Raw genomic sequence first — 23,075 nt, forward strand, 5'->3', positions numbered from 1 at the left:
TGAGTTTGAACAAGCTCCAGGAGTTGGAGATGGACAGGAAGCCTGGCGTGCTGCAGTCCATGGGGTCACAAAGAGTCAGACACAACTGAGCGACTGAACAACAAATACAGATGGAGGCATTTAGATACATTTTCTACCCTTTGCCTTTTTCACTTAAAATATCTTGGGTGTGTGTTCTTACATCAGCATATTCAAAGCTGCTTCATCCTCTCAAATTGTTGCCAAGATCCCTCTGTGAGGATGCGCCGTAAATTCTCTGCTGCGGACACTGAAACCGTTTCTAGGCCTTTGTTCTAACAGACACACTGCAAGGAGCATCCTTGCATATAGAGGATTTTTCCAGCCTTGTGAGTCCATCTGTGGGATAAATCCACAGAAATGAAATTACACTTTGCCTTTTGGAATCAAGTTTTCTCCATAAAATTTGCACCAATTCAGCCACCCACAGCAATGTAGGCCTCATTCCCCTCATGCTCTCCAATAGACTGTTCTAACAAGGTTGTTTATTTTCACCAGCCAGGTAGGTGAAAAGGAATAGTTTAAATGTGCATTTCTTTTTATAAGTGCTGTCAAACATTTTTCTTATGTTGAAGAGTCATTTGAATTTCCCCTTGTGTGGAACCTCTGTTCCCATCTTTTGCCCAGTTTTTCCCTCGGTGGTATTTTTAATGATTCCTAGGAGCTCTGTGTTCGAGAAAACGAGTTCCTCATCTGTGGTATGAGTTGCAAATAGCATGTGTTCTGTGCCCAATAAATGGAACAGATGGAACTGCTGTCTTATTGGCTCCTGTGCCCTCCTCACTGAGGAGTCCAAAGGCCTTTCTGTGTATTATTTCCTTCTCCCACGATGTCAGCATCTGATACTGCGGATCCATCCTTCCTGAACTCGCCTTTTCTTCCCACATTACTACTTCATCTTGGGTCCTCTCCCACTTCTCTGGCTGTGACTTCTCTTATTCCTTCCGAAACACCCATTACAAGTGCCCTGGGGCGAGGAGGTCTTGAACTCAGCAGCAGTGCCCCCCGGGGGCTGAGCCTCTGCAGGCTGCAAGGGGGTTTTTCAGCGCCTTCCTCCTCATGGGAGATGCAGCCAGTGGTGTCTTGTCTGAATCCAAGGCAGGCTCTGGATGGTCCCCGGGCTCTTCTTTACCAGCCCCCACATGATGTTTTCATACTGGTGCTGCATAAGACTCTTGAGAGTCCCTCGGACAGCAAGGAGAGCCAACCAATCCATCCTAAAGGAAATCACTCCTGAATATTCCTTGGAAGGACTGATGCTGAAGCTGAAGCATCCAGTAGTTTGGCCACCTGATTCGAAGAGCCAACTCATTAGAAAAGACCCTGATGCTGGGAAAGATTGCAGGCAGGAGGAGAAGAAGGCGACAGAGGATGAGATGTTTGGATGGCATCACCAACTCGATGGACATGAGTTTGAGCAAACTCCAGCCACGGTGAAGGACAGGGAAGCCTGGAGGGCTAGAGTCCATGGGGTTGCAAAGACACGACTGAGCGACTGAACATCAAGTTCAACAAGTCTGAAATTAGCCTGATCATATCAGTTCTCTCACACCTGCTCCTCCCAACATCCTCCTCTTTCTTGGGCTCCCAACCACTCTCCCTGTCCTCCTAGGCCTGAAGCCTCAACCGCCCCAGCCCAGCAGCAGCAGAGATACACGGACTCTGACACGCAAGTCATTTCCACCCCTCAGCCCCTTCCCAGCTCCGCTGTCATCACACCAGTCACCAGGGGTCCCCAGTGGCGCCTCCAGAGCCCACCCTTCCTCCTGCCGCAGTCCTGCCCAGCCCCCTCCCTCCGCTCCCGAGACCTCAGGCCCTCCCCTGCACCACCCCCTTCCTCCTCAGTAGCGGACTCTGCACAAAGCTAGAACCCAACACCGATTCATCAAGCCTGGATTCACATGAGGTCACACGGAGTCCTGGTGGGCTTCCCAGAGGGACCTAGTGTAAAGAACAGGAGACAGATTCGGATTGCATCCCTAAGTTGGGAAGACCCCCGGAGGAGGAAATGGCAACCCACTCCAGTATTCTTGCCTGGAGAATCCCATGGACAGAGGAGCCTGGCGGGCTACAGTCCATGGGGTCGCAAAGAGCTGGACACGACTGAAGGGACTTAGCATGCATGCACACATAGTCCTAGTACCGGCAGACAGCATTTCCAAAAGCGAAAAACTTCCTCCTGTTCTGCTTTTAAAATACATATTAATACTATATCTACATCTCTATATATAGTATAAAATGTATACTATAATATAAAATGTATACTATATATAGTATACTATATGTGTGTGTATACATATATATAAAATATATACTTGGCTCTTTCTTTGGACATAACAGTGTTTTTGATGGATGTATGTGGCCATTGTTGTTTTTGTCTCTTTGTTTAACTTATTTCATTAATCAGCCAGGACGTATTCTTATTCTTTCTCAGCTTGGCTTCCAGTTGCCCTACTGAGCCTCCTGCTAAGGCGCCCAGAGACGCCTGGCACGAGAGCCCAGGGCTGAGACCCCGATCCGCGCGCCTGTCCGGGGTCTGCCCAGCAGGGCCAGCCGGGCGTCAACTCCGCAGACTTTGGCCGGGGTCCCCGTCCACCCCACGACCCCGCTCTCCTCTGTGTCCTGTTCCGCGGCCCCCCCAGCACACACACAAGTTCATTGCAGGAAACGGGCCTCCAGCCAGGCGTCCCGGCAGAGCCTGAGACATCCCGAGAGACCCCGGACGGTGGAGAGTCCTGGCAATCCGGCATGTCTTGGGGTCAGAGGCTCAGCATCCTTGGTCTCCTCCCCCTCCCCCTCCCTGACACACTCAGACTCACGAGGGGCTTGGGGGAGGGGTGCGGAGAGCGCGGGAAGAGGGGGCTGTGGAAAGCCGGGCTCGTTCTCCGCCGCTCCGGGGCGGGAGAGGGAAGGCAGGGCAGAGGTGAGGCGCCAGGAGGGGAGGGGAGCTCTGGGCTGGCCCAGGCGGAGGGCACGGTGCGCGCACGCGTGCCCCGCGTTGAAATGCCCGGCACGTCGGGGCCGCAGGCCAGAGCCCAGGGCGCCCGCCGAGCCTCCCGGTGTCCTGCTCCGGCCGCCGCGGTCATGACGGAGAACTCGGACAAAGTGCCCATCGCCCTGGTGGGCCCCGACGACGTCGAGTTTTGCAGCCCGCCGGTGAGTACCGCTCGGGGGCCCCCAGACCTGCGAGGGGCCGGAACCCCCTCCGCCCCGTCCCGGGTCTGCGATTTTCGTGTCACCGAACTTGGGGGGGGCAAATTTAGGGGCCCAGATGTGGGCTTGGGGTGGCGCCCCACGCGCGTGAGGGTGCAGAGGCGGGGGCATCCCCAGATGCACGCGAAGGGGAAGGTGGACAGGGAGCGAGCAGGGAGCGTCGTGGAGGGGAGGCCGCCGAGACAGCAGACCCGCCGGGCGACGACCTTGAACCGCGAAGAGTTTGCTCAGCGCGCATCCAGGCCTGAGGACCAGGGACCCCGCGGCGAGGGGAGCGCGGAGAAACGGGGCCCCCGGCGGAGCCCGGGGCCGCTCTTCCACATTCCCACCCGCACCCCGATGCCGCGGTCGCTGCGCGCAGACTTGACGGGTCCTCTCCCGGCCGCCCGCAGGCGTACGCCGCCGTGACCGTGAAGCCCTCCAGCACCGCGCGGCTGCTCAAGGTCGGAGCCGTGGTCCTCATTTCGGGGGCGGTACTGCTGCTCCTGGGGGCCATCGGGGCCTTCTACTTCTGGAAGGGGAGCGACAATCACGTAAGTCCCGGGGCGCGCGGGGTGGCCGGGGCCCTTGGATCACTCGCGTGTCCCCTCGTCGGTGGCCCCAGCGGATGCTGTCCCCTCGGGGGCCTCCCGGCACCTCGTCCCTTCTTCCATCCAACTCCACGACGTGGCTTCCTACTGACAGGCAAGTTTGTAGAAAAGCCAGTCTGGGCTTCAAAAGCGGTGTGGCCGGGGGATGCAGTGGACGGTTGCAGGGAAGGCGCATCGCAGCCTGGTGCCTCCACTGAGCCGCTGAGGGACCACGGGTAAGGCACGGCCCCTCTGGCCTCGCCGTACTCACCCTTAGGAAGAAATGAAACTATGGCCTCTCCCAGCTGAGAAAAGCTGTGAATTGAAGAACCTGGGGGCAAAGGTGGCGGAGGAACATTCAGACCTAATAAGGGGATGAACCTGACCTCCCGCTAGCGCCCTCTCTTTTTCTCTCTCCCTCCCTCCCTCCTTTTCTCTCTCTCTCTCTCTCCTCTCTTCTCTCTCCTCTCTTCTCTCTCTCTCTCTCTTTCTTTCTCTCTCTCTCTTTTCTCTCTTCTCTCACTCCTCATCCTGTAACTTGCCCTTCTCTCTTGCTGTAAGGGAATAAAACCATCTAACTTCCTTAAAGATAGCCAATATCTTTAAAAATCATTTCTGGCCTGATCACATGTGATTTAATGGTAAATGTTTTGCTAACTCTCATCCTACTTTCTATGAACGCAACTATTTATGTTAAAGCTCCCTTGGCTCTCAAGGAATATAAAAAGTGCTTCTGACCCAAATGGGCAAGATTCCAGGGTGTTCACTAAATACTCTGAATTTTGTTCACCTATCTAAAGGAGGGGGAGCATTTTATCTTGATGACCATTGCCAGGCCTGGGGTAAGCTGATTTCAACTAATGGAAAAGAATTCCCTCTCCAGGGTGCACACAAAGGGCTGTTTCTTAATCACTCCCCTCAGAGAATCCAAGACTGCCGTTTTCCCCTTTCTCTCCCACCATGAAATTCAAAGCATGAACAAATTCCAGTACTTAGAGAAAATGGTGCTGAAAGCAATTCAACCATTTTACACATCACATCTTCTGCAGTCACTGCATAATTTGTATTTTTAACTCAAATGCCTAATGTAGATAAGCATGCCATTTAGCACCAAGTCTGTTTTAGAGACTATATCAAATTTACAAGCATCGATTTGTAGGATCAGAATTGCACAGTATTTTATGTGTATTTGAAAAGTGCCTTAATGTATTTGTGTATTTTAAATATAGAAGCTGGGCCAGATGCTCATATTCGAAAGCAGCATATCTGAACATGAGAACAATTTCTATATCTCCATCTCCATTAATAGCAGGGTTTAGACTGTCATCCCTTGGGAAATGTAAGTGCTATCTTTTAGATGACAAAACTTCCATGGTATGAGTCCTTTGGGGACAAAAATAGCTTTGCTTTTTTTTTTTTTTGTAAAGATTTGGGTCATGATATATATTTAAGTGGGTGCCATTTGGCACTTAATTATTCAAGGCAAACAGGGTTAACTGACAAGCTTCTAGAAAGAGAGATTGAAAGACCATCCTAAATGAGCAGGGCCTCCTTTTATCATAACTTTTACTTCACTGCAAGATGGTGGGTTGTCTGGTTCGAGAGAGTGGTATTAAATTCTAAAAATACAGAGGAAGAGTGAATCACATTTTATTGCCAACAATAGAAGTTACCGCTCTCTCCCATACAGGTAGGAGAATGAAGAAAATCGTGGTAGGGTTTGTTTTTTCTTTCCAACTCCCAGAATATTCCATGCTGATCCATATTACTTAAGTCTGAAAAACAAATCACAAAATACTAAATAGAGTAAATTTGGTACCATCTATGCATAGCATATGCACAGGTCTCCTTTCCCTGAATTCAAATCTAAATGGCCCAAACAGCATAATCAGAAAAGGTCAGTCTCTGTCAAACAGACAGAGACATCCACAGCCAATGCACTACCCGCTCTTCGGAGATTCCCCGTGCCTCTGTTCCTCTATATTGGTTTATAGAGGAGAAGCAGCAGTAATTCACCTCCTGTGCCTTTCATATGGATAAATCCCCTTAGGACAGGTTTACTGGAAATCAGCTAGAGGACTCTGAAGCATTGAAGTGTTAATAATGAGGGGACAAGCGACTGGGCTCAAATATTGAGGTCATGTTTCATCCACATTATTGTCAATGGAACAAGGCATTGAAATATGGGAAATTCCCACCAATGTGAGATAACTGACAACCCAAGCGCCTGGGATGAGGGGATGAGATCATTGCTTGGGGCCTTTATTCTCAGCCTGATTTTTTGAGATGTTGATCCCAAACATGATGTAATTATCTTATGAACCCAGGCTTTATTAGAAACTCATTAGCAAATCTCCTTGGCTGTAAAAGGCACCATATTGAGCAGGATTTTGGCACATAATAAACTTTCTTTGTGCTTGAATAGAAATAGCCTTAGGTGCTAACAGCTCCATCAGTTTAGAGCAGATATTGTGATTACTGCTTCACCAGCCCAGCCTTCTCCTGAGCTTGGGCTCAGTACACTGGAAATAACTTCCAACTTTTTACCACTCCCCAACCCCAGGCACTTCAGGAGGACACAGACCCCCTTCTGCTGCTCTGGGGCAAGTGAGTGCTGCAGCTCCATTAGAAGGATGCAATACCCAGGCCTGGTTAGGGTGTTTTGTTGAGGGGGAAGGTGGAGAAGGGTGATGATGGAAGAAAGTGAAGTTAGGTGCACAAGCCACTGTTCCAGTGTTATGATCTTGTCTCCTTAAGATTTTCTAAGAATTTGGAAATAGTTCATTTTTTAAATCCAGGATCACTTTAGTAGTAAAAAGCTATATGCAAGGCTTTAAAAAAAAAGAGCCTCTTGTCTCATGAGTGAAGGACTGACACTTGTGCCAGCAGAAACTCACACACGCGTTGTCCGCCACACACCCCTTAACAGCCAAAATTAACTCAGATGAATAGTGGCTGTTCAGAGAGTGCAGGGGCCAAACAGAGCCCGCTTTCTGAGTCTCAGCTGCAGGGAGCCCTGGCTCAGCCAAAGAAAACAGGTTTCCCCAAACGGGCTGACGGTGAGGACCGCCAAGGTGCAAAGTGAAAACAGATTGGTGGGCTCCGCTCCCACGCCCCTAAATCAGAACCCCTGGAAGTGGTCCTCATGATCAGGTGAGCTGGGGAGACAGTGTCCTGCAGGAAGCGGAGTTCATCAGAAGGAGGGGAGGACCTGTGCTCAGAGGTGGTGCATGCCAGGATTTTCTGTTCCACTGACGGAGGGCTGTTGCCTACAAGGGTACCAGCTACTGGGTCTACATCTCTGCTGATGAAACAGCGCTTTGTGGGTCTTGCAATAATGGGTTTTCTACAAGTAATGATCCAATAACAACAGATACTTTCGCCAGGGTTTGTCCATGGGGGCAGTTAGCTGTTTCTCATAATAAGGGAGAAAATCTGACTTGAATTGAATTTGAGCTCTTTGCAGTTCTGACCTACCAACCTGACACTAAGTAGCTGGTGTCCCTCATCAGTTCCCACTCCTTCCACTTTAAAGAGTGTATATCTTATACAACACATTAAGAGATACATTATGTATCATATATGGGCCTCCTTGGTGGCTGAGTCAGTAAATAATCTGCCTGCAATGCAGGAGACCTGGGTTCAATTTCTGGGTTGGGAAGATCCCCTGGAGAAAGACATGGCAACCCACTCCAGTATTCTTGCCTGGAAAATGCCATGGACAGAGGAGCCTGGCGGGCTACAGTTCATGTGGTTGCGAGAGTCAGACACGACTTAGCCACTAAACCACATATCATACATAAGATACAGTGTGTTAGTCACTGAGTCGTGTCCAACTCTTTGTGACCCCATGGGCTGTAGCCCACCAGGTTCCTCTGTCCATGGGATTCTCCAGGCAAGAATACTGGTGTGGGTTGCCATGTCCTTCTCCAGGATATACATAGACATGCTTCTAAGTCAGAAAACGGAAGAGAAGAGAAGAGAAAGACGCCCACTGACTGCCCCACAGCACAGAGAAGTTTCTTGCAGAGCAGCAGCACGCTGGTCAGGAGCAGCATGTAAATCACTTTTTAAACCAGTGTCCTAACCAGGTGTCTAAACTAAGAGGGCCCCGTTGGGGACTTCCCTGGCCGTCCAGTGGCTAAGACTCCATGGTCCCAACACAGGAGGCCCAGGTTTGATCCTGGTCAGGGAACTAAGTCCCACAAGCCTCAACGAACATCGAGGATCCTGAGTGTCACAACTTATTTGGCGCAACCAAATAAATAAATAAATATTTTTTTAAAAAGAGAGAGAACCCTTTGGATCCGGTAATTTAGTGGTACACTGTAAAAAGGGTTTTTTGAATGGCGGGATTTTAAACAAGATGTTACTCAGAAGTCCAACACATGAAACAGATCAGAAGCAGAGCTGCTCTGGTCAAACTGCAGATGGACCGCTGGTGGGGGTGACATGGGTAAAGGAACCTCCCAGTCCCACCTGCTCTGGGCCACCTCTGTGACACCCCGGAGCTCTGACGACATAAATGAAAACCCCCTCTGAGGTTCCCACTTCACCGTTTGATATTCAAGGCAACTCCCAAGATGCAGAGCTAAGTGGTGTGGCCAGCTGTTTTTCTGATCCCTGGCCCAGTGCTCCTGCACAATGCCAAAACTCTCTTCCTTCTCCCCACACATCTCGTAACAATGCCTTACAACACCTTATGTCTGTCCCATAGCATCATTAATAGAAGTCCCTCTTATTTTGAGCGGAAACAGATGTGCACGTCGACCTTGCTCTCTGGAATGTGGCTGTATCTCAGGCATATCCTAGTCCTGTCCGCAGTCCTTACTGTATACCACCCTCCCATGCCAAGTCTTGACTGAAGCATTTTTTAAAAATACCTTCAAATTGAGGTGCCACTACAGATTTGTTTGGTTACCAGCCCAGGGAACCCTCTGCCTCCTCAATGTCCGTTTATCCATCAACAGATCTCAACTCTGGCTGCAGAGTATAATTGACCTTTAGAAAAAGAAAGCTCTGTGCTCAAGCCGCATCCCCACAGATTGTGATTTGATCCATCCAGTGGAGGCAACCCAAGTGTGGTAGCTGAAGATGCTCCTTAGATGCGTCTATATGGCACCAGGATTGCAAACCACTAAGCTCTTCAGATTAGTATCAGAGACAATCAAAGCCTTTACTTTCAAGATATTATTTAAGAAATCATTGTATTAAGTGATTGGTTTCTGAATGAAGTCCTGCCAGATAAATATCTTACTATTAAGGATGATTCAGTGTATCTCTGAGACACAGGAATGCTAATTTATATAAAGATAAGCCCTGAATTGCTCTAAGAGGGAAGCATCACTAATTCTGGTGTTCACTTCCAGATTTACAATGTCCATTATACCATGAGTATCAATGGGAAATTACAAGATGGGTCAATGGAAATAGATGCTGGGAACAACCTGGAGACCTTTAAAATGGGAAGTGGAGCTGAAGAAGCGGTTGAAGTTAACGATTTCCAGAATGTAAGTATATTTCATGCATTTAGGAAGTTTAACTAGGCAAGCCTGGGAGATGCCTCATTCAGGGAGAAGGATTGCCCCTCACATACACCCAAATGGGAATTGCTCTTTATGGCAGTCATGGTGCCACCAACCTCCCTGAACCATGTTGCGTGTTCTCCCTGAGAAAGGACTACTCTCTGTCCTCGACATTTTCAAAATGAAAAAACAACACCTTAGCGCTGAAAAAAAAACAAGTTCTTGGAGCTATCCAAAGTCTTGGTAGAAAGACTTGCAGGAGCTATTTTTCTCCAAACAGCCTTCTTAACACGGTGAATAAAATGCCCAAGGCCTCCCAGAATGTGGCAAGATCTAAAACTGGCAGTTACCAAGAGGAGGGAAACTTTAATGACCTGATAATCTAATCAACAGCAGGTGGGATCTATTTACACACATGTCTCAGTGCTCCAGATTTCCTGTTTAATCCAGAAAATGAGCATGGAGAAATTCGCCAATTGTGTTTTGTTCTTAGAGGCCAATGGGGCCACAAATATTTTATAAACTGATCAATTCTCTTTGATAGCAGTGTATCATCTGCTGTCTGAACAGAGCCTATTACAGATGAAACATTCGAGTCTCCTTTGCAAAGGACACACATGTTTGTTTTCAAAAATTCAATTTACCGGCAACTGGAGACATCAAGCCATGCATGGATGCTTCATTGGACATCTGTGAACCCAAGTGTCTCTCCAGGCCTCCTCTCTGGCTGGCCACCATAAATATCTCATTCTCTTCCTTGCTCTAGGAAGAGAAAGAGGCATCACTGTTTGTACTCTCCTGTTAAATCTATAGATGGAGTAGGTGAGACCTCATGAAAAAAAGGCTCTTAAAAATAATGTTTCTTCTCATAGTTTATTGGCCTACAAACATCTCACCAACCCGTCTTCCTCTGATTGATGAGAAAAACTAGAGATGCTTTTCATTTGAATGAAAGAACTCCCCTTGTTGACACACAAACACACTTCACAAGCCCTTTTGAATATCAAACAGATGCTGACCTTAGCACTTGGCTGATATTAGACAGTATTTGATGATGACAAGGGCTGGCTGTGTTCGGTGTGGGCTCTGCCCGGTGTGGGCTCTGCCCTGGGGACAGGCTCTGCAGCCCTGTGTGTGCCCAGCTCCATTTCATTTGGTCATAGCTTTGCAAATGGTTCTGGTTGAGTCCTAGAGATAATTTCTCTAGATCTATTAAAGGCTTTTACTGCAAGACCCAGGACAAGGTAAAAGCCATTTTTTTCTTTGCACTGCTCAATATAAAATCATAAAATGTGACTTCCTCACATGCATCTTTCATTCAACCCAGAACAAAATTGAATATGCAGGATATGCCACAATATCAAGATATGCAAAGGTAGCTATGCAGATAAATAAGAAAAGATCCATCTCTCTCAATGTGTGTATGTATCAGGAATGTCCTTTTAAAATATTTAATCCCAAACCTATATTTCTGTTTTATAAACCTTTGGTTCTAATAATGGTATTGATTGTGTTTTGTTCTTAGAGGCCAATGGGGCCACAAATATTTTATAAACTGATCAATTCTCTTTGATAGCTTCCACATTTCTCTAAGTCAGAACTGGTGAGTAGAACATTTTTTTGATGGATAGAACCTGTTATGGGTTTAAATAAGCCTAGACTTCTGAAAACACATGAATCAGCCACTGTGGTACCTGAACTATTACTTTCTCCTGTATTATAAACCGTCAGTCAAATTCAGGAAGTGTTTATTGGAGCTGACTATATGCAAGGGCAGAGAAGGTGATGGCACCCCACTCCAGTACTCTTGCCTGGAAAATCCCATGGACGGAGGAGCCTGGTGGGCTGCAGTCCATGGGGTCGCAAAGAGTCAGACGCGACTGAGCGACTTCCCTTTCACTTTTCACTTTCATGCATTGGAGAAGGCAATGGCAACCCACTCCAGTGTTCTTGTCTGGAGAATCCCAGGGACAGCGGAGCCTGGTGGGCTGCCGTCTATGGGGTCGCACAGAGTCGGACACGACTGAAGCGACTGAGCAGCAGCAGCAGCAGCAGCATATGCATGGGATGGTGTGAAGCATAGAGTCTACAAAGACGACGGACACTTGTTCCCTCTCCCAAGGATATTAGGAGGTGGACGTCCACAGAGAAGTGGCTCTAGGTCAGTCTGGGAAACACGCTGCCACGGAGCTGTGAACAGAGCTGTGGAGTCCTTGTGGAGGAGACCATTGCTGCTAGTGAGGAGATGGAGCAGGTTTTGCGGAGGTGGCAATGAAGCCAAATGCAGCCTCTGAGCTCTGACACTGAATTAATATTCAGAGACAGAGTTCTGAGTGAAGTAGAAAAGGATAGCTTTCTCACTTTGCCAGGCAAAGGGAGCCACAGTGGACTAATGCCCTCAAAACTGTGTGTCCCAACTGGAGTGGGTAGTGAGAAGTTTCATGGTAACGGTTCAAAGAGGGTGTGATTGGCTCATGGACATTCTTTTGATTGGTTGGTGGTAAAGTAAGTGGGAGTCAGCATCATCAACCTCCTGGTTTCAACTGGTCTGGGGTCTCCGTACTTGTGGGCAGCATACAGTTAAGTTTTCCCAGCAGGAAGGGGTTTCAGTATATGCAAAACAACTCAAAGATATTACTATGTGTATCCCTTGATGGGGAACTAGGACCCTGCCCCAAGGCTGCACCATTGTTTCTCCCGACTGTCCCTCCCTGGTATCTGCATCCTCTCCCTTTTCTAATTAACAACTGTTTGAACCTGGCCACTGGAACTCAGGGAAGGTCATGGAGGCTGAATGAAGCCTATTTCCTGTAATCAAAGAAATGGGGGACACAAAAGCTTTTGTATGCGGGAGCCCTGCAGAGTCCTGCTGGCTATCAGCAACAGTTGAACCTGGTCTGGAAGAACAGTTAGAATTTCAGCTGCAGAGAGGGAAGAGGCAGGGCTCTCCAGGCCCACGGAAGGATATGCCATACCTGCGTTCAGGTCTGCTCCCAAGATCTAAGTAGGGAGCTTAGAAAGTGAGGAAGGGGAGAAGATGGAGATGCAAGCGGGCCCAGAGTAGCAAAGTTTCTGTACTGTGGGTGCACAGCTTCCCATGCTAACCCCACCAAGATTGTATGGAGCCAATGGGGGAAAAGAGCCCCCAAGAAGGACTTTGCACTGAACAAAGGGCTCCAGGCTCTACATCATTGGAGAAAACAGTTGTTCAGGTCCCTTGTTGCAGAAGCTAAGGCAGATTTCATTCAAGGGAGGCTACTACTGTGGGGGTTTGTAGTCAAGGAGAGAGAGAAGGCTCAACTCTGAATACAGTAAGGAAAACTGGGGTGTAATAGCCAAGGAGCAGGGTGGGGTGCTGGTGGATGGAAAATTGCTAAGAGGTAGAGTTGTTCTTCACTATACTGACAGGATTTTTGCTGCAGGCAGGTCAGGAGGATGAGACATCCAGTTTGATCAGGCTAAGGCTGACTCAGCAGGATTCTTGCTAAAATTAGAATAAACCGACCAAGACAGAGCCCAAGGTTGGGGCCTAGAGGACTCAGAGGTACCTGATTAGAGTTAGGTCAAGAATCTTTGTCAAAACCCTGAGGAACACAGAAGCTAGTTTTATTCATAATGTATGAAAGTTATACCCTCAAAAGTATCAATGCTGTTGGTTTAAGTCAACCCTCTCAACCCTAATGACCCATGGATATAACAGAAATCCTGGTGAGAAATTAAGATAGTTCTCCAAGAAAACAGAGGAGCAGGAGAAAATAGAGGCAGAGAAAATGGCCTTGAATTTTGGAAGATACAATATTTCAATAAATATTAAATAAATACTTCTAAAACTAAAAAAAATAAGGTAGAATGGTGGATATAAACAGATATTCACTATACAATTCTTGTGACCTCGTGTATATTTGAAATTTTTTAATTTAAAAAGCTGGAGGGAGGGACTTCGCTGGTGGTCTAGTGACTGGGACCCCATGCTCCCAAAGCAAGGGGTCTGGGTTTGATCACCAGCTGGGGAACTCACATGCCTCAACTAAGACCTGCTTCAGCCAAATAAATAAATTAACTTAAAAAAAACTGGAGGGGAAAAAATGGATAGCACAGCCTACCTGGTAGGTAAGTAGGTTATTAGTGTCAAGAATCCATATGGCACCTAACTAAACACAAAGAAAAAATAAAGTGAAAGTAATTTATAATACAGTTAGAACTTGAGCCTGATGTACTTGAAAACATCATGGTCACATGCTTGGGTCATTGTGCCACAGCCTAAAATGCACACTGAGCCAAGTGTGTGCTGAGAAATTACGTATCAGGTACTTTTCTCTAAACCGCTTCCCTGGTGGCTCAGTGGTAAAGAATCTCCCTGCCAATGCAGGAGACTCGAGTTTGATCCCTAGGTCGGAAAGACCCCTGGGTAAGGAAATGGGAACCCACTCCAGTATTCTTACCTGGGAAATCCCATGGACAAAGGAGCCTGGCAGACTACAGTCCATGGGGTCATGAACGACACAAAATCTTCTCAAATAGTAAACAAAAGTAACATTTTCTCTCCATTTTCATAATAATTCCATTCCTAGGAAATCCTTTGTACATTAAGACTGTGCCAAAAATCACTTTATATTTACATGTAAAACAGTGTTAAGTTCCAGGCTCAGGTGCTTACAATTCAGTTTTTCAGCCAAGATTCTGGGCAGTTGGTTCTTCAGAGTCCCCCAGGCTGGTCGGGACCCGGCATCCCTGGGCCATGCCCAACAAAGGGCCAGAGAGCCCCTAGTTTTTTGACAATAAAAAACTCCCTCAAAAGTTTCTGAATCATCCCCGTGGGGGAAGGCCCCCTTGCCCTCCTTGGGAACTTCTGGTTTAAGCCACAGAAATAAATGAGACCCCCTAGAAAGAAAAAACTGTGTGGCTAAAACGAGATGAGCTGACTTTGGATAAAACGATGTTAGATCATTGGGATCCTCACTCACTACCTTTGTTAGCAAACATCTTCATTATCACCAGCTTCTAAGGTCTTGTTTATTTGCAAAAACAGGAGATTTGCCTGCCTTTCTTGTGCTGTTCCCTTCCCTCTGTTCAATCTCTTAGCGTTTCTGGCTGCTTGATTTGGATTTGTAGCTAGATAGGGTGGTTAATACACATGAATTCCTTCCCACAGGACCCATTCCCACGGGGTTTCAGTTTTCTTGGCAGCCTGTAGACCGACTGTCAGAACTAACTCAATACTAGACACATTCAGTGCTGTGAATCCTTCCATAGTCAGTTCTCTCCCTGGGGATATGGTAATGGCTAGACGGTGCTTCCTCCGCGGCATCTCATCTCAGAAGCGACAATGGTTTGAAGTCAAGACAAGATATAACGTAGGCAGTGGGGGGTGGGTGGCTGGCCAAAATCTTGGCTTTCTCTACTCACCAAAGCCAAATAAAAAATATGGAGACGGAGTTTGGAGGAAATAGAAAGGTGACTGTAATTCCCAGCTGGTGGAGAGGGAACACAATAGGTTCGCGCCTCAAGAACTGTGCCCACCCTCACCCCAAGAGGAGTCTGTGGGCTTAAATAAGATAAGGACTCCCAATTAGGAGCCAGTGACAAGGAGCAAAGGTGTTAGCATCTCGATTGCTTCCTTTTTCATTGTTTTTTAAAGACAGTCATAGGCTGGCGTCATTAACCCAGCAATTGAGTCTGGCAGTTCAGTGGCTCTGTGGCCTTCTTTCTGATATGTAAAATGCTGAAGCTGAAGCTCCAATACTTTGGCCACCTGATGCGAAGAGCCAACTCTTTGGAAAAGACCCTGGGGCTGGGAAAGACTGAAGGCAAAAGGAGAAGGGGATGGCAGAGGATGAGATGGTTAGATAGCATCACCGACTCAATGGACATGAACTTGAGCAAACTCCAGGAGGTAGCAGAGGACAGAGGAGCCTGGCGTGCTGCAGTTCATGGGATTGCAGAGTTGGATATGGACACGACTGAGCGATCAGCAACAAGCAACAATAAGGGGAAGAGTGTTGGAAGGGTAAACACCAGATAACGGGATGTATTTAGCATAGAGTCAAAGGAAAATGGGTGTGAAGCGTAGTTCCTGCAGAGTTAGGGGCAGAAAGGCAAACTTTGTTGCAGACGGGCAGAGTTAGGAGCAGTTAAAGTAAAAAACTAGGAATGCTCAGGCCTGCTCACTGTTTTCTTTATCTTCTTTGTTTTTAGGAAACGGAAAGAAAAAAACTCATTCCTCTTTTTTTTCTTTTCACTGCAACAGAGGCAGTAATCCCCCTCCCCAAAGTTTTGTTTTTCAAACCATGTGCCATAGATTTACATGTAGAATAAGAACAACTGACCTTCGGAAGATAGCATGGTAGAGAACAATGGGTCCCAAAGTGTGTTCCTTAGGCCACCAGCAGCAGCGACACCTGAGAACTGGTTAGAAATGCACAGTTTAGCCCTCACTTCAGACTCCCGGATTCAGAAACTCTGGCGGGGGGGGGAACCAACACAGTATTTTATTTCATGAGTCCTCCAGGTGATTCAGTTGCAAGGAAAAGTTTGTGAGTCACTAGTACAGAGGGAACTTGGGTCCAGAGGCTGTGCCTTAGTACCCTGAGGCTGCTATAACAAATTACCATGGACTAGGTGACTTGAAACAACAGAAGTGTGTGTCTTATAGTTCTGGAGGCTGAAAAGTCCAAGGCTAACGTGCCAGCAGGTTGCCTGTCTAGTGATGGTCTTGCTTTCTAGCTCACAGAAGGCTGTCTTCTCACTGTGTCCTACTCACAAGGCAGAAGGGGAAGGAGCTCTCTGGGGAAAGGACGCTAATCCTATTCATGAGGGCTCCACCCTCATGACGTCACGCGTTCTAAGTTGCTTTGGTCATGTCCAACTCTTTGCAACCCTGTGGACTGTAGCCTGCCAGGTTCCTCTATCCATGGGATTTTCCAGGCAATAATACTGGAGTGGGTTGCCATTTCCTTCTCCAGGGGATCTTCCCGACTCAGGTCTCAAACCTGAGTCTCTTATGTCTCCTGCCTTGGCAGGTGGGTTCTTTACCACTAGCGCCACCTGGGAAGCCTCGTGATCTCACCCTTCCCAAAGACCCACTGCCAGGTACCATACCACCACATGGGGCTTTAGGTTTCAACATATGGATTTAGGTGGGGGTGGGAGAGACGCAAACATTCAATGCATAGCAGGCTATTTCAGTTACTCTAAATCTGTGGATTCGATCCACGGGTCAGGAAGACTCCTGGAGAAGGAAATGGCAACCCACTCCAGTATTCTTGAAAATCCCATGGAGAGAGAGGCCTGGCAGGCTACCGTCCAGGAGGTCCCAAAGAGTCAGACATGACTAAGTGACTGAGTGCGCACACACACACACACACACACACACACACCCTGAACGAGTTTCTGTCTCCCCAAACTGGTGGTCCTCAACCCCAGCTTACATCATAAATACACGGGGAGCTTTTAAGCATGCCAGTGTCTGGGCACAGCCACAAGCCAGTTAAATAGGAATCTCTTAGGAGAGGCCCGGGCATCTGTGTTTTTATAATCTCTCCATGGGATTTTGGTGCAGAATCGAGACCCTCTGCAGTAAGCCCGGAGTTCTTCCTCTGTCAAGGGTTGGGGATGGGGGCTCGTGCCTCCTCCTCCCTCTGGGTGAGAGGTGACGCTGGGAGGAATGAGATGCATTACACATGCACGTGGTCAATCAGGCCACACGAGAACCCACGAGGAGCTTCAAGAGGAAGGAGCCGTTCCTTCTGTCTGTCGCCCACCCGCGTTTGCCTGGCTCCAAGACTTCATGTGGTGTAACTTTCCATGAAGATCCTCTAGCGTGACTGACACGGGACTTCATTCTTCCTTTAAGAGGGCTGGATGCTGGGGCTCTTCTGCTGCTCCTGTGGTTAAGACTCTGAGCCTCCACTGCACAGGGCACAGGTTCAGTCTCTGATCAGGGAACTCAGATCCCACATGCTACATGGCGAGGCCAAAAGAAAAAAATATTAAAAAAGAAAAGGAAGGCTGAGTCCTGCCCCTAGATTTCTAAAGGCTTTGCTTCCTCCCACTCCCTGGTATAGATACATTAGAACAGGTTCTGTTTCTTCCTGACATTTGTCTCAACCCAATAGAAGACTGACCAGTTTAGAATTTCAGATTTGTGTTGCTGCCTACATTGTTATGGCATGTAATTTGTAGATCTTAATACTGGTTTTGGCCACTCACCAGTCATGGAATTAACCAGAAATGAAAGTAAACACTCTTGGGTCAGAACATAACGTTATGCCCGACGCACTCCATGGGCAGAATCAGTGGTGAGCTGTCAGCTAAGACTGGAGACTTGCAGCTGATATTTCCCTCGAGGCCAGTCCCCAGGCAGATGAGGAGGAGACATTGTTTATATTTCACGGGACAAAAACAAAACATCCAAGTCCTTGGATAAGTTCTGGGAGCAAACTTCAGCTCCCAGTGTGATAGAAAGCTACTGTTTCCTCTGGGTTCAACAACTTAAGAAGAATCTGAATTCACGGAATTCATTAATTGGACCAGCATCTTCTGAGAACTTCTGTGGACACCAAACAAAAACAAAAAAGGGGAGATTCAGGCTGAGCTCAGGCTTAGAGTTGAGTAGGGAGGCGACATTCACAAGACACAAGGACACTGAGAACTGGGCGCCAAATGAGGGGTGGGGATGGCAGGGCTTTCAGAACATCAGAGGAAAGGGAGCCCGCTTAGCCTGGGCTGGACAGAGAAACCTGTAGGGAAAAGATGGCATTTCACCTGAGCTGGCGGGATGCATGGAACAATTACCACACTGCATCGCAGCTCGAAGTCAGACCTTGACAGAAGCCTCCCCGTCGTACTGTCTGAAGCACCATTCCTAGGACTTTGTTGGCAGTCCAGTGGTTAAGACCCCATGCTGCCACGGCAGGGGGGATGTTGGTTCGATGCTTGGTTGGGTAACTAAGATCCTACATGCCTCACAGCATGGCCAAAAATAAAATAATGTCACTCCTATTTCCACACTCTGCTTTATTTTTCTCCATAGCACTTAACACCACCTGACTTTATCTCTGTGTTTTATCTTTGGTAAATAACACTGAAAGGTAAGTTCCATGAGGGCAGAGATGCCATCTGTTTTGTTCATCCCTGTACCTGGCAGCTGGAATAGTATGTGGCTCGCAGTAGACTCTTGATACACTGAATAAATGAACGGATGCATAGACGATGGATAAACTTTTGTTTCCTAGGGCATCACAGGAATCCGTTTTGCTGGAGGGGAGAGGTGCTACATCAAAGCGCAGGTGAAGGCTCACGTCCCGGAGGTGGGCACCATGACCAAGCAGACCATCTCCTCTGAACTGGTGGGTATCAGCCGGCTCCACACAGCAGGGACGCTGGGCACACACCGAAGGCACAACCCTTCTGTCTCTGGTTCCTGGATAGGTCTGTGACCAGAACATAAGCTCTCTTTCTTCCCTGACAAAGAACTTAATTACTGTGGTCCGACTCGTTGGTTCCACAGTACATGATGTTGTGTAATTGTGTAATTGAAGGCTCTGAAAAACCAGATTTTAAAGTACGTAAAGGGTAACGGTCATGACATGGCCCTTATTTGCTGATGCTAGGGGCTTCCTAGGTGGCACTAGTGGTAAAGAACCCACCTGCTGATGCAGGAGATGTAGGAGACTCGGGTTCAATCCCTGGGTGGAGAAGGAAATAGCAACCCACTCCAGTATTCTTGCCTGGAGAATCCCAGGGACAGAGGCGCCTGGAGGGCTACATAGGGTTGTAATCCATAGGGTTGCAAAGGGTCGGACACAACTGAAGTGACTTAGCACGCACGCAGGGAACTGATCAGTGATTAGGACAACTTAAAGGACTTCGGGTGTTAGGATCATTAAAGGGGCTCAAGAGCCTAAAGCCTCACTGCAGCCTCAGTGCCACTCAGCCAGGGGAGAAGTCCTGAAAATTCCCCATAGCCGATCACCCAGCCTCTGCTGGAAGCATTGACCAGGCTCTCCTTCCCTGTGTGTCAGGCAACTTCTTGGGAGGAAGTTCTAATTGCTTTGCCAACACTGAGCTGAATGGCTCCCTGTACAATTTCTTCCCACTGGTTCACATTCAGCCCAATGAGGCTATTCAACATATATAAAATCCCTTTCCTATGTGTCAGGCTTGTGAGGTTCTTTAAACATATTTCATCCATTTATTATTAATAGCTTGTCTTTGAGCTTGGTTTTATAAAAGCTTGCATTAAGAATTGCACACAGCATTCTAAAGACATCTTTAACAGTAATACCTTACACTGAGTTGGTGCTTTAGGGCTTACGAAGTAGCTGCTTTCATTGTCATCTTCCATTTGAGTTGTGGCAGGGTAGGGTGGAAGAAAAATGGACTTTGGAGAATGTGGGTTCAAATCCCTGCTCTGACACTTGCTGTGAATGTGGTGTCAAGTTTTTGAGCCTCAGTCTTGTCATCTGCAAACTAGGGTGCGCACTCTGTTCCCATGGCCCTGAACTCGCTAGATAATGATTAAATGGATGCTGCTTTGAGTCTTAATTTTATTACGGTCGCCTTTGATCCTTCCAGGATCCCCAAGAGGGAGGTGAGCCAGGCATCAGCTCCCGAAAGGCAGATGAAGAAAACTAAGAGTAAGCAGAGGTGCCTGGAAACTGCTCGATTGTTTGCTCTCCTAGGAGTAGGCCCGGGGGTCTCAACACACTGAGGTTTTCGAGCTGGCCAGCATGTCCTCGGTACCTCCTCCACTCCCCGCTTCCCCAGCCATTCATCCCTCCCATCACCCTCCTCTGATCACGAGCTCGTTTGTGGCCCATGAACCGCACCCTTCAGAACACAAGATTGGACCCGTGCATACAGAGTCTAGAAATGAGACCGAGACCGCCTATGTTCTGACCTTGAACATCTCTTATTGCATTACGTTTTCAATGGGCTTATCACTCAGCTTCTGTTATGAAACTTTTAATGAACTGTAATCCTCAAGGTCTCCCTCATGAGTAGACATAAAGAGCCAACTTCCCAACCAGATCTCAACTGACCAAGATCTTATCGTAAGTTTGCAGCAGTACAGGGAATTCCCTGGTGGTCCATTGGTTAAGACTCCACACTTCCAACGCAGGGGGCGTGGGTTCAGTTCCTGGTCAGGGGAACCAAGATCCCACATGTCCTGAGGTGCAGCATAAAAAACAGTTGGCAGGACATTTTCTGATTTTTTTTTAAAAAAACAAGGTTTTTATTTCTGATTTTTTAAAACAACACTTTGTCATTATAGAAATTTAGGAATACATGAAAGGAGAGAGTAGAAAGTCACCCAGGGTTACAAAATCCATTGATAACGTTAGTGTTTTAGTAAATTTTCTTCATGTACAATGTGTGTGATATGCTTTTTATAATTGAAGTTATACTGCTGTACATCCTTATTATTTTCACTTAACTTTAGGTCTCCCAAAATGTAGGTTATATGGGTTATTGTATGTTATCATATGATTATAATTTTTAATTGATATTAAGGCTTGCCTGGTGTTCCAGTAGCTAAGACTCCAAACTACCAATACAGGGGGCTATGGTTTGATCCCTGGCAGGGAACTAGATCCCACATACTGTGCTGGGTCTAAGACCCAGTGCAACCAAATAAATAAATATTTTTTTAAATTTATATGAATGAAAATTTAAATTATAATCACACAATTATAATTTTAAAAGCCTTTGCTCTTGAATATCGGTGTCTTCAAGCTTCCATTCTCTGGAAAATAATAATGTAAAATACTTTTTTTGGAATACAGATATAATTCACCTTGGTGAATAGCTTTGCACTTAAATCTTTGCCTCTGATTCTTTACTGAGGCCACAGAGGTGAATTCTGTTTCTCGTGTTTTAGTTGTTTATATGGTGCATGGTGGATTCTCTGGTGGACAAAACCAAATTCAGACAACATGTTTGTATGAATTAGGAGTGTGTTTGGCTGCCAGTAGCTTCCCTAGGTATTGCAGTGGTAAAGAATCTGCCTGCAATGCAGGAGATGTTGGTGGGATCCCCGAGTCGGGAAGATCCCCTGGAGAAGGGCATGGCAACCCACTCCAGTATTCTTGCCTGGAAAAGACCGAGGAGCTTGGTGGTCTGCGGTCCACGGGGTGGCAAAGAGCTGGACACGCCCGAGCTTGAACACACACACAGCAGAGCGTGAGGCTTAGAGTGACGTCAACAAATAAGGATTGTTTTTTTCTCCTTGGAAGTAGGTGACCCCAGGCATTGACTCCATGGCCAGCATCTCTTATTTCTGCAGCCTTTCACTTCCAGCTCTAAACATCAACCACGCAGTCAAGTAAGGAAGGCAGGAAGATGCTGAACAGCGCCAACCATGCTTTCTCTGGACTCAGGAAAAGCGGACGGCTTCACATTCCCTCCTTTAGCATGGATTGCATTGTCTAGAACTGGTCACACGGGCACCCTTAGCTGCCAGGGAGTCTGAGAAAGCAGGTGTCTCTCCTGGGGCCGCAAACAAAAGCAGGATTGTGTTGCAAGAGAAGGGAAGGAGGAAGGAGATGGAGTAGCAGCTGAAAGTATGTGCATGCACTTTTATTTAAGGTTCCTAGTTTGTAGGTTCCACGCATATGCATTCTCCCTATCACCCCACTCTGTCCCCATGCACTTCAGATTATGATGGGGTAGATTTATGCACTACTAGCTCTCATGCATTTTTCATCAGTTTTGCATAACTTTTAAAAGCTACTGTACCCAAAGAGCATTCATTTCCTGCATGGAGCCATTTAATTTCAGTTGAATAACTGGATTACCTGCGTGTTCGCGGCCTCCAATAACTTTAAGTAGTTTTAATGCAGCCAGAAGCCTGAAGGAGAAAGCATAAATGAAGTGTTGCTTTTAGCTAAAAAATCAGGAGAAAACATTTTAATTTCTCCAACCTATTGCAAACTAATAAATACATGAAAGGCACAACCTGGCAAAACAAATTTGTCTCCCGGGTTATCAAACCATTGTCAGCATCTTGCTGCAGAAGAAAATCCAGGGTTTAGCTTTGAAATCTCAGTGGTGCACTTGATGCGAAGAACATCTGAGATATGTTTTGTTATAGCTGGGAGATGCAGAGATGGTTTATGTTAAATACTACTTTGAACTGAAGACATTAAAGAACCAATCACTGGCTTTTTCCATTGTGGTTTGGAAGCAGCAAAACAAGGCCCCAGAGGACGTTGACTTCACACGAAGGACGCCTCTCTCCTCTACCGGATTCTAGAGTCCGTTCAATTGCTTTTCCTCCAAAGCATCTTTGATCAAAAATATCAGATTAACCAAAATCTCAAAGTTGGCATCAAGTAATTTTCACTTCGGCTCGAGATGCTCACATTCACACCTTCGAATTATCCAAAGGCCAGATGGCATTAGGGGTGTGGAATGTTGTGAAAAGAGCTACAAAGAGATGAGGACTTCAGAGTCTGTGTGTGTGCATGCCTTTGGATTCTCATTAAGTTTTCTTTTAAATTTTATTGAAGAATAGTTGATTTACAGAGTTGCATTAATTTCTGCTGTACAGCAAAGCGGCTCAGTTATACATATATCTGTTCTTTTTCCTAGTCTTTCCCACTGTGGTTTATCACCAGATATAGAACATAATTCCCTGTGCTCTATAGTAGGACCTTGTTGTTTACCCGTCCTGTATATACTAGTTTGCATCTGCTAATCCTAAACTCATTTTTATAGGGCAAAATAATCTTTTCAGTTCAGTTCAGTC

The 23,075-nt window shown here is 46.9% G+C and overlaps 1 protein-coding gene across 2 annotated transcripts in view; it reads left to right on the plus strand.

The window, feature by feature from the left end:
* The first annotated feature begins 2,466 nt into the window (after nucleotides 1-2,466).
* The window catches only part of CNMD (chondromodulin), a 31,354-nt gene continuing 10,745 nt past the window's right edge, over nucleotides 2,467-23,075 (plus strand). Inside the window, exons 1-4 of one of the 2 annotated variants that reach the window (XM_081549867.1) lie at nucleotides 2,467-3,174; nucleotides 3,624-3,764; nucleotides 9,170-9,310; nucleotides 18,559-18,672. In XM_081549867.1, coding sequence (XP_081405993.1) covers nucleotides 2,767-3,174; nucleotides 3,624-3,764; nucleotides 9,170-9,310; nucleotides 18,559-18,672 — 804 coding nt within the window. In that variant the 5' untranslated portion in view covers nucleotides 2,467-2,766. The remainder of the gene's footprint in view (nucleotides 3,175-3,623; nucleotides 3,765-9,169; nucleotides 9,311-18,558; nucleotides 18,673-23,075) is intronic. The other variant, XM_081549868.1, reaches the window with a different exon arrangement.

The sequence above is a fragment of the Giraffa tippelskirchi genome, chromosome 12, assembly GCF_054371585.1.
Source record: "Giraffa tippelskirchi isolate mGirTip1 chromosome 12, T2T-mGirTip1v1.2.pri, whole genome shotgun sequence".
NCBI classification, from domain to species: Eukaryota; Metazoa; Chordata; class Mammalia; order Artiodactyla; family Giraffidae; genus Giraffa; species Giraffa tippelskirchi.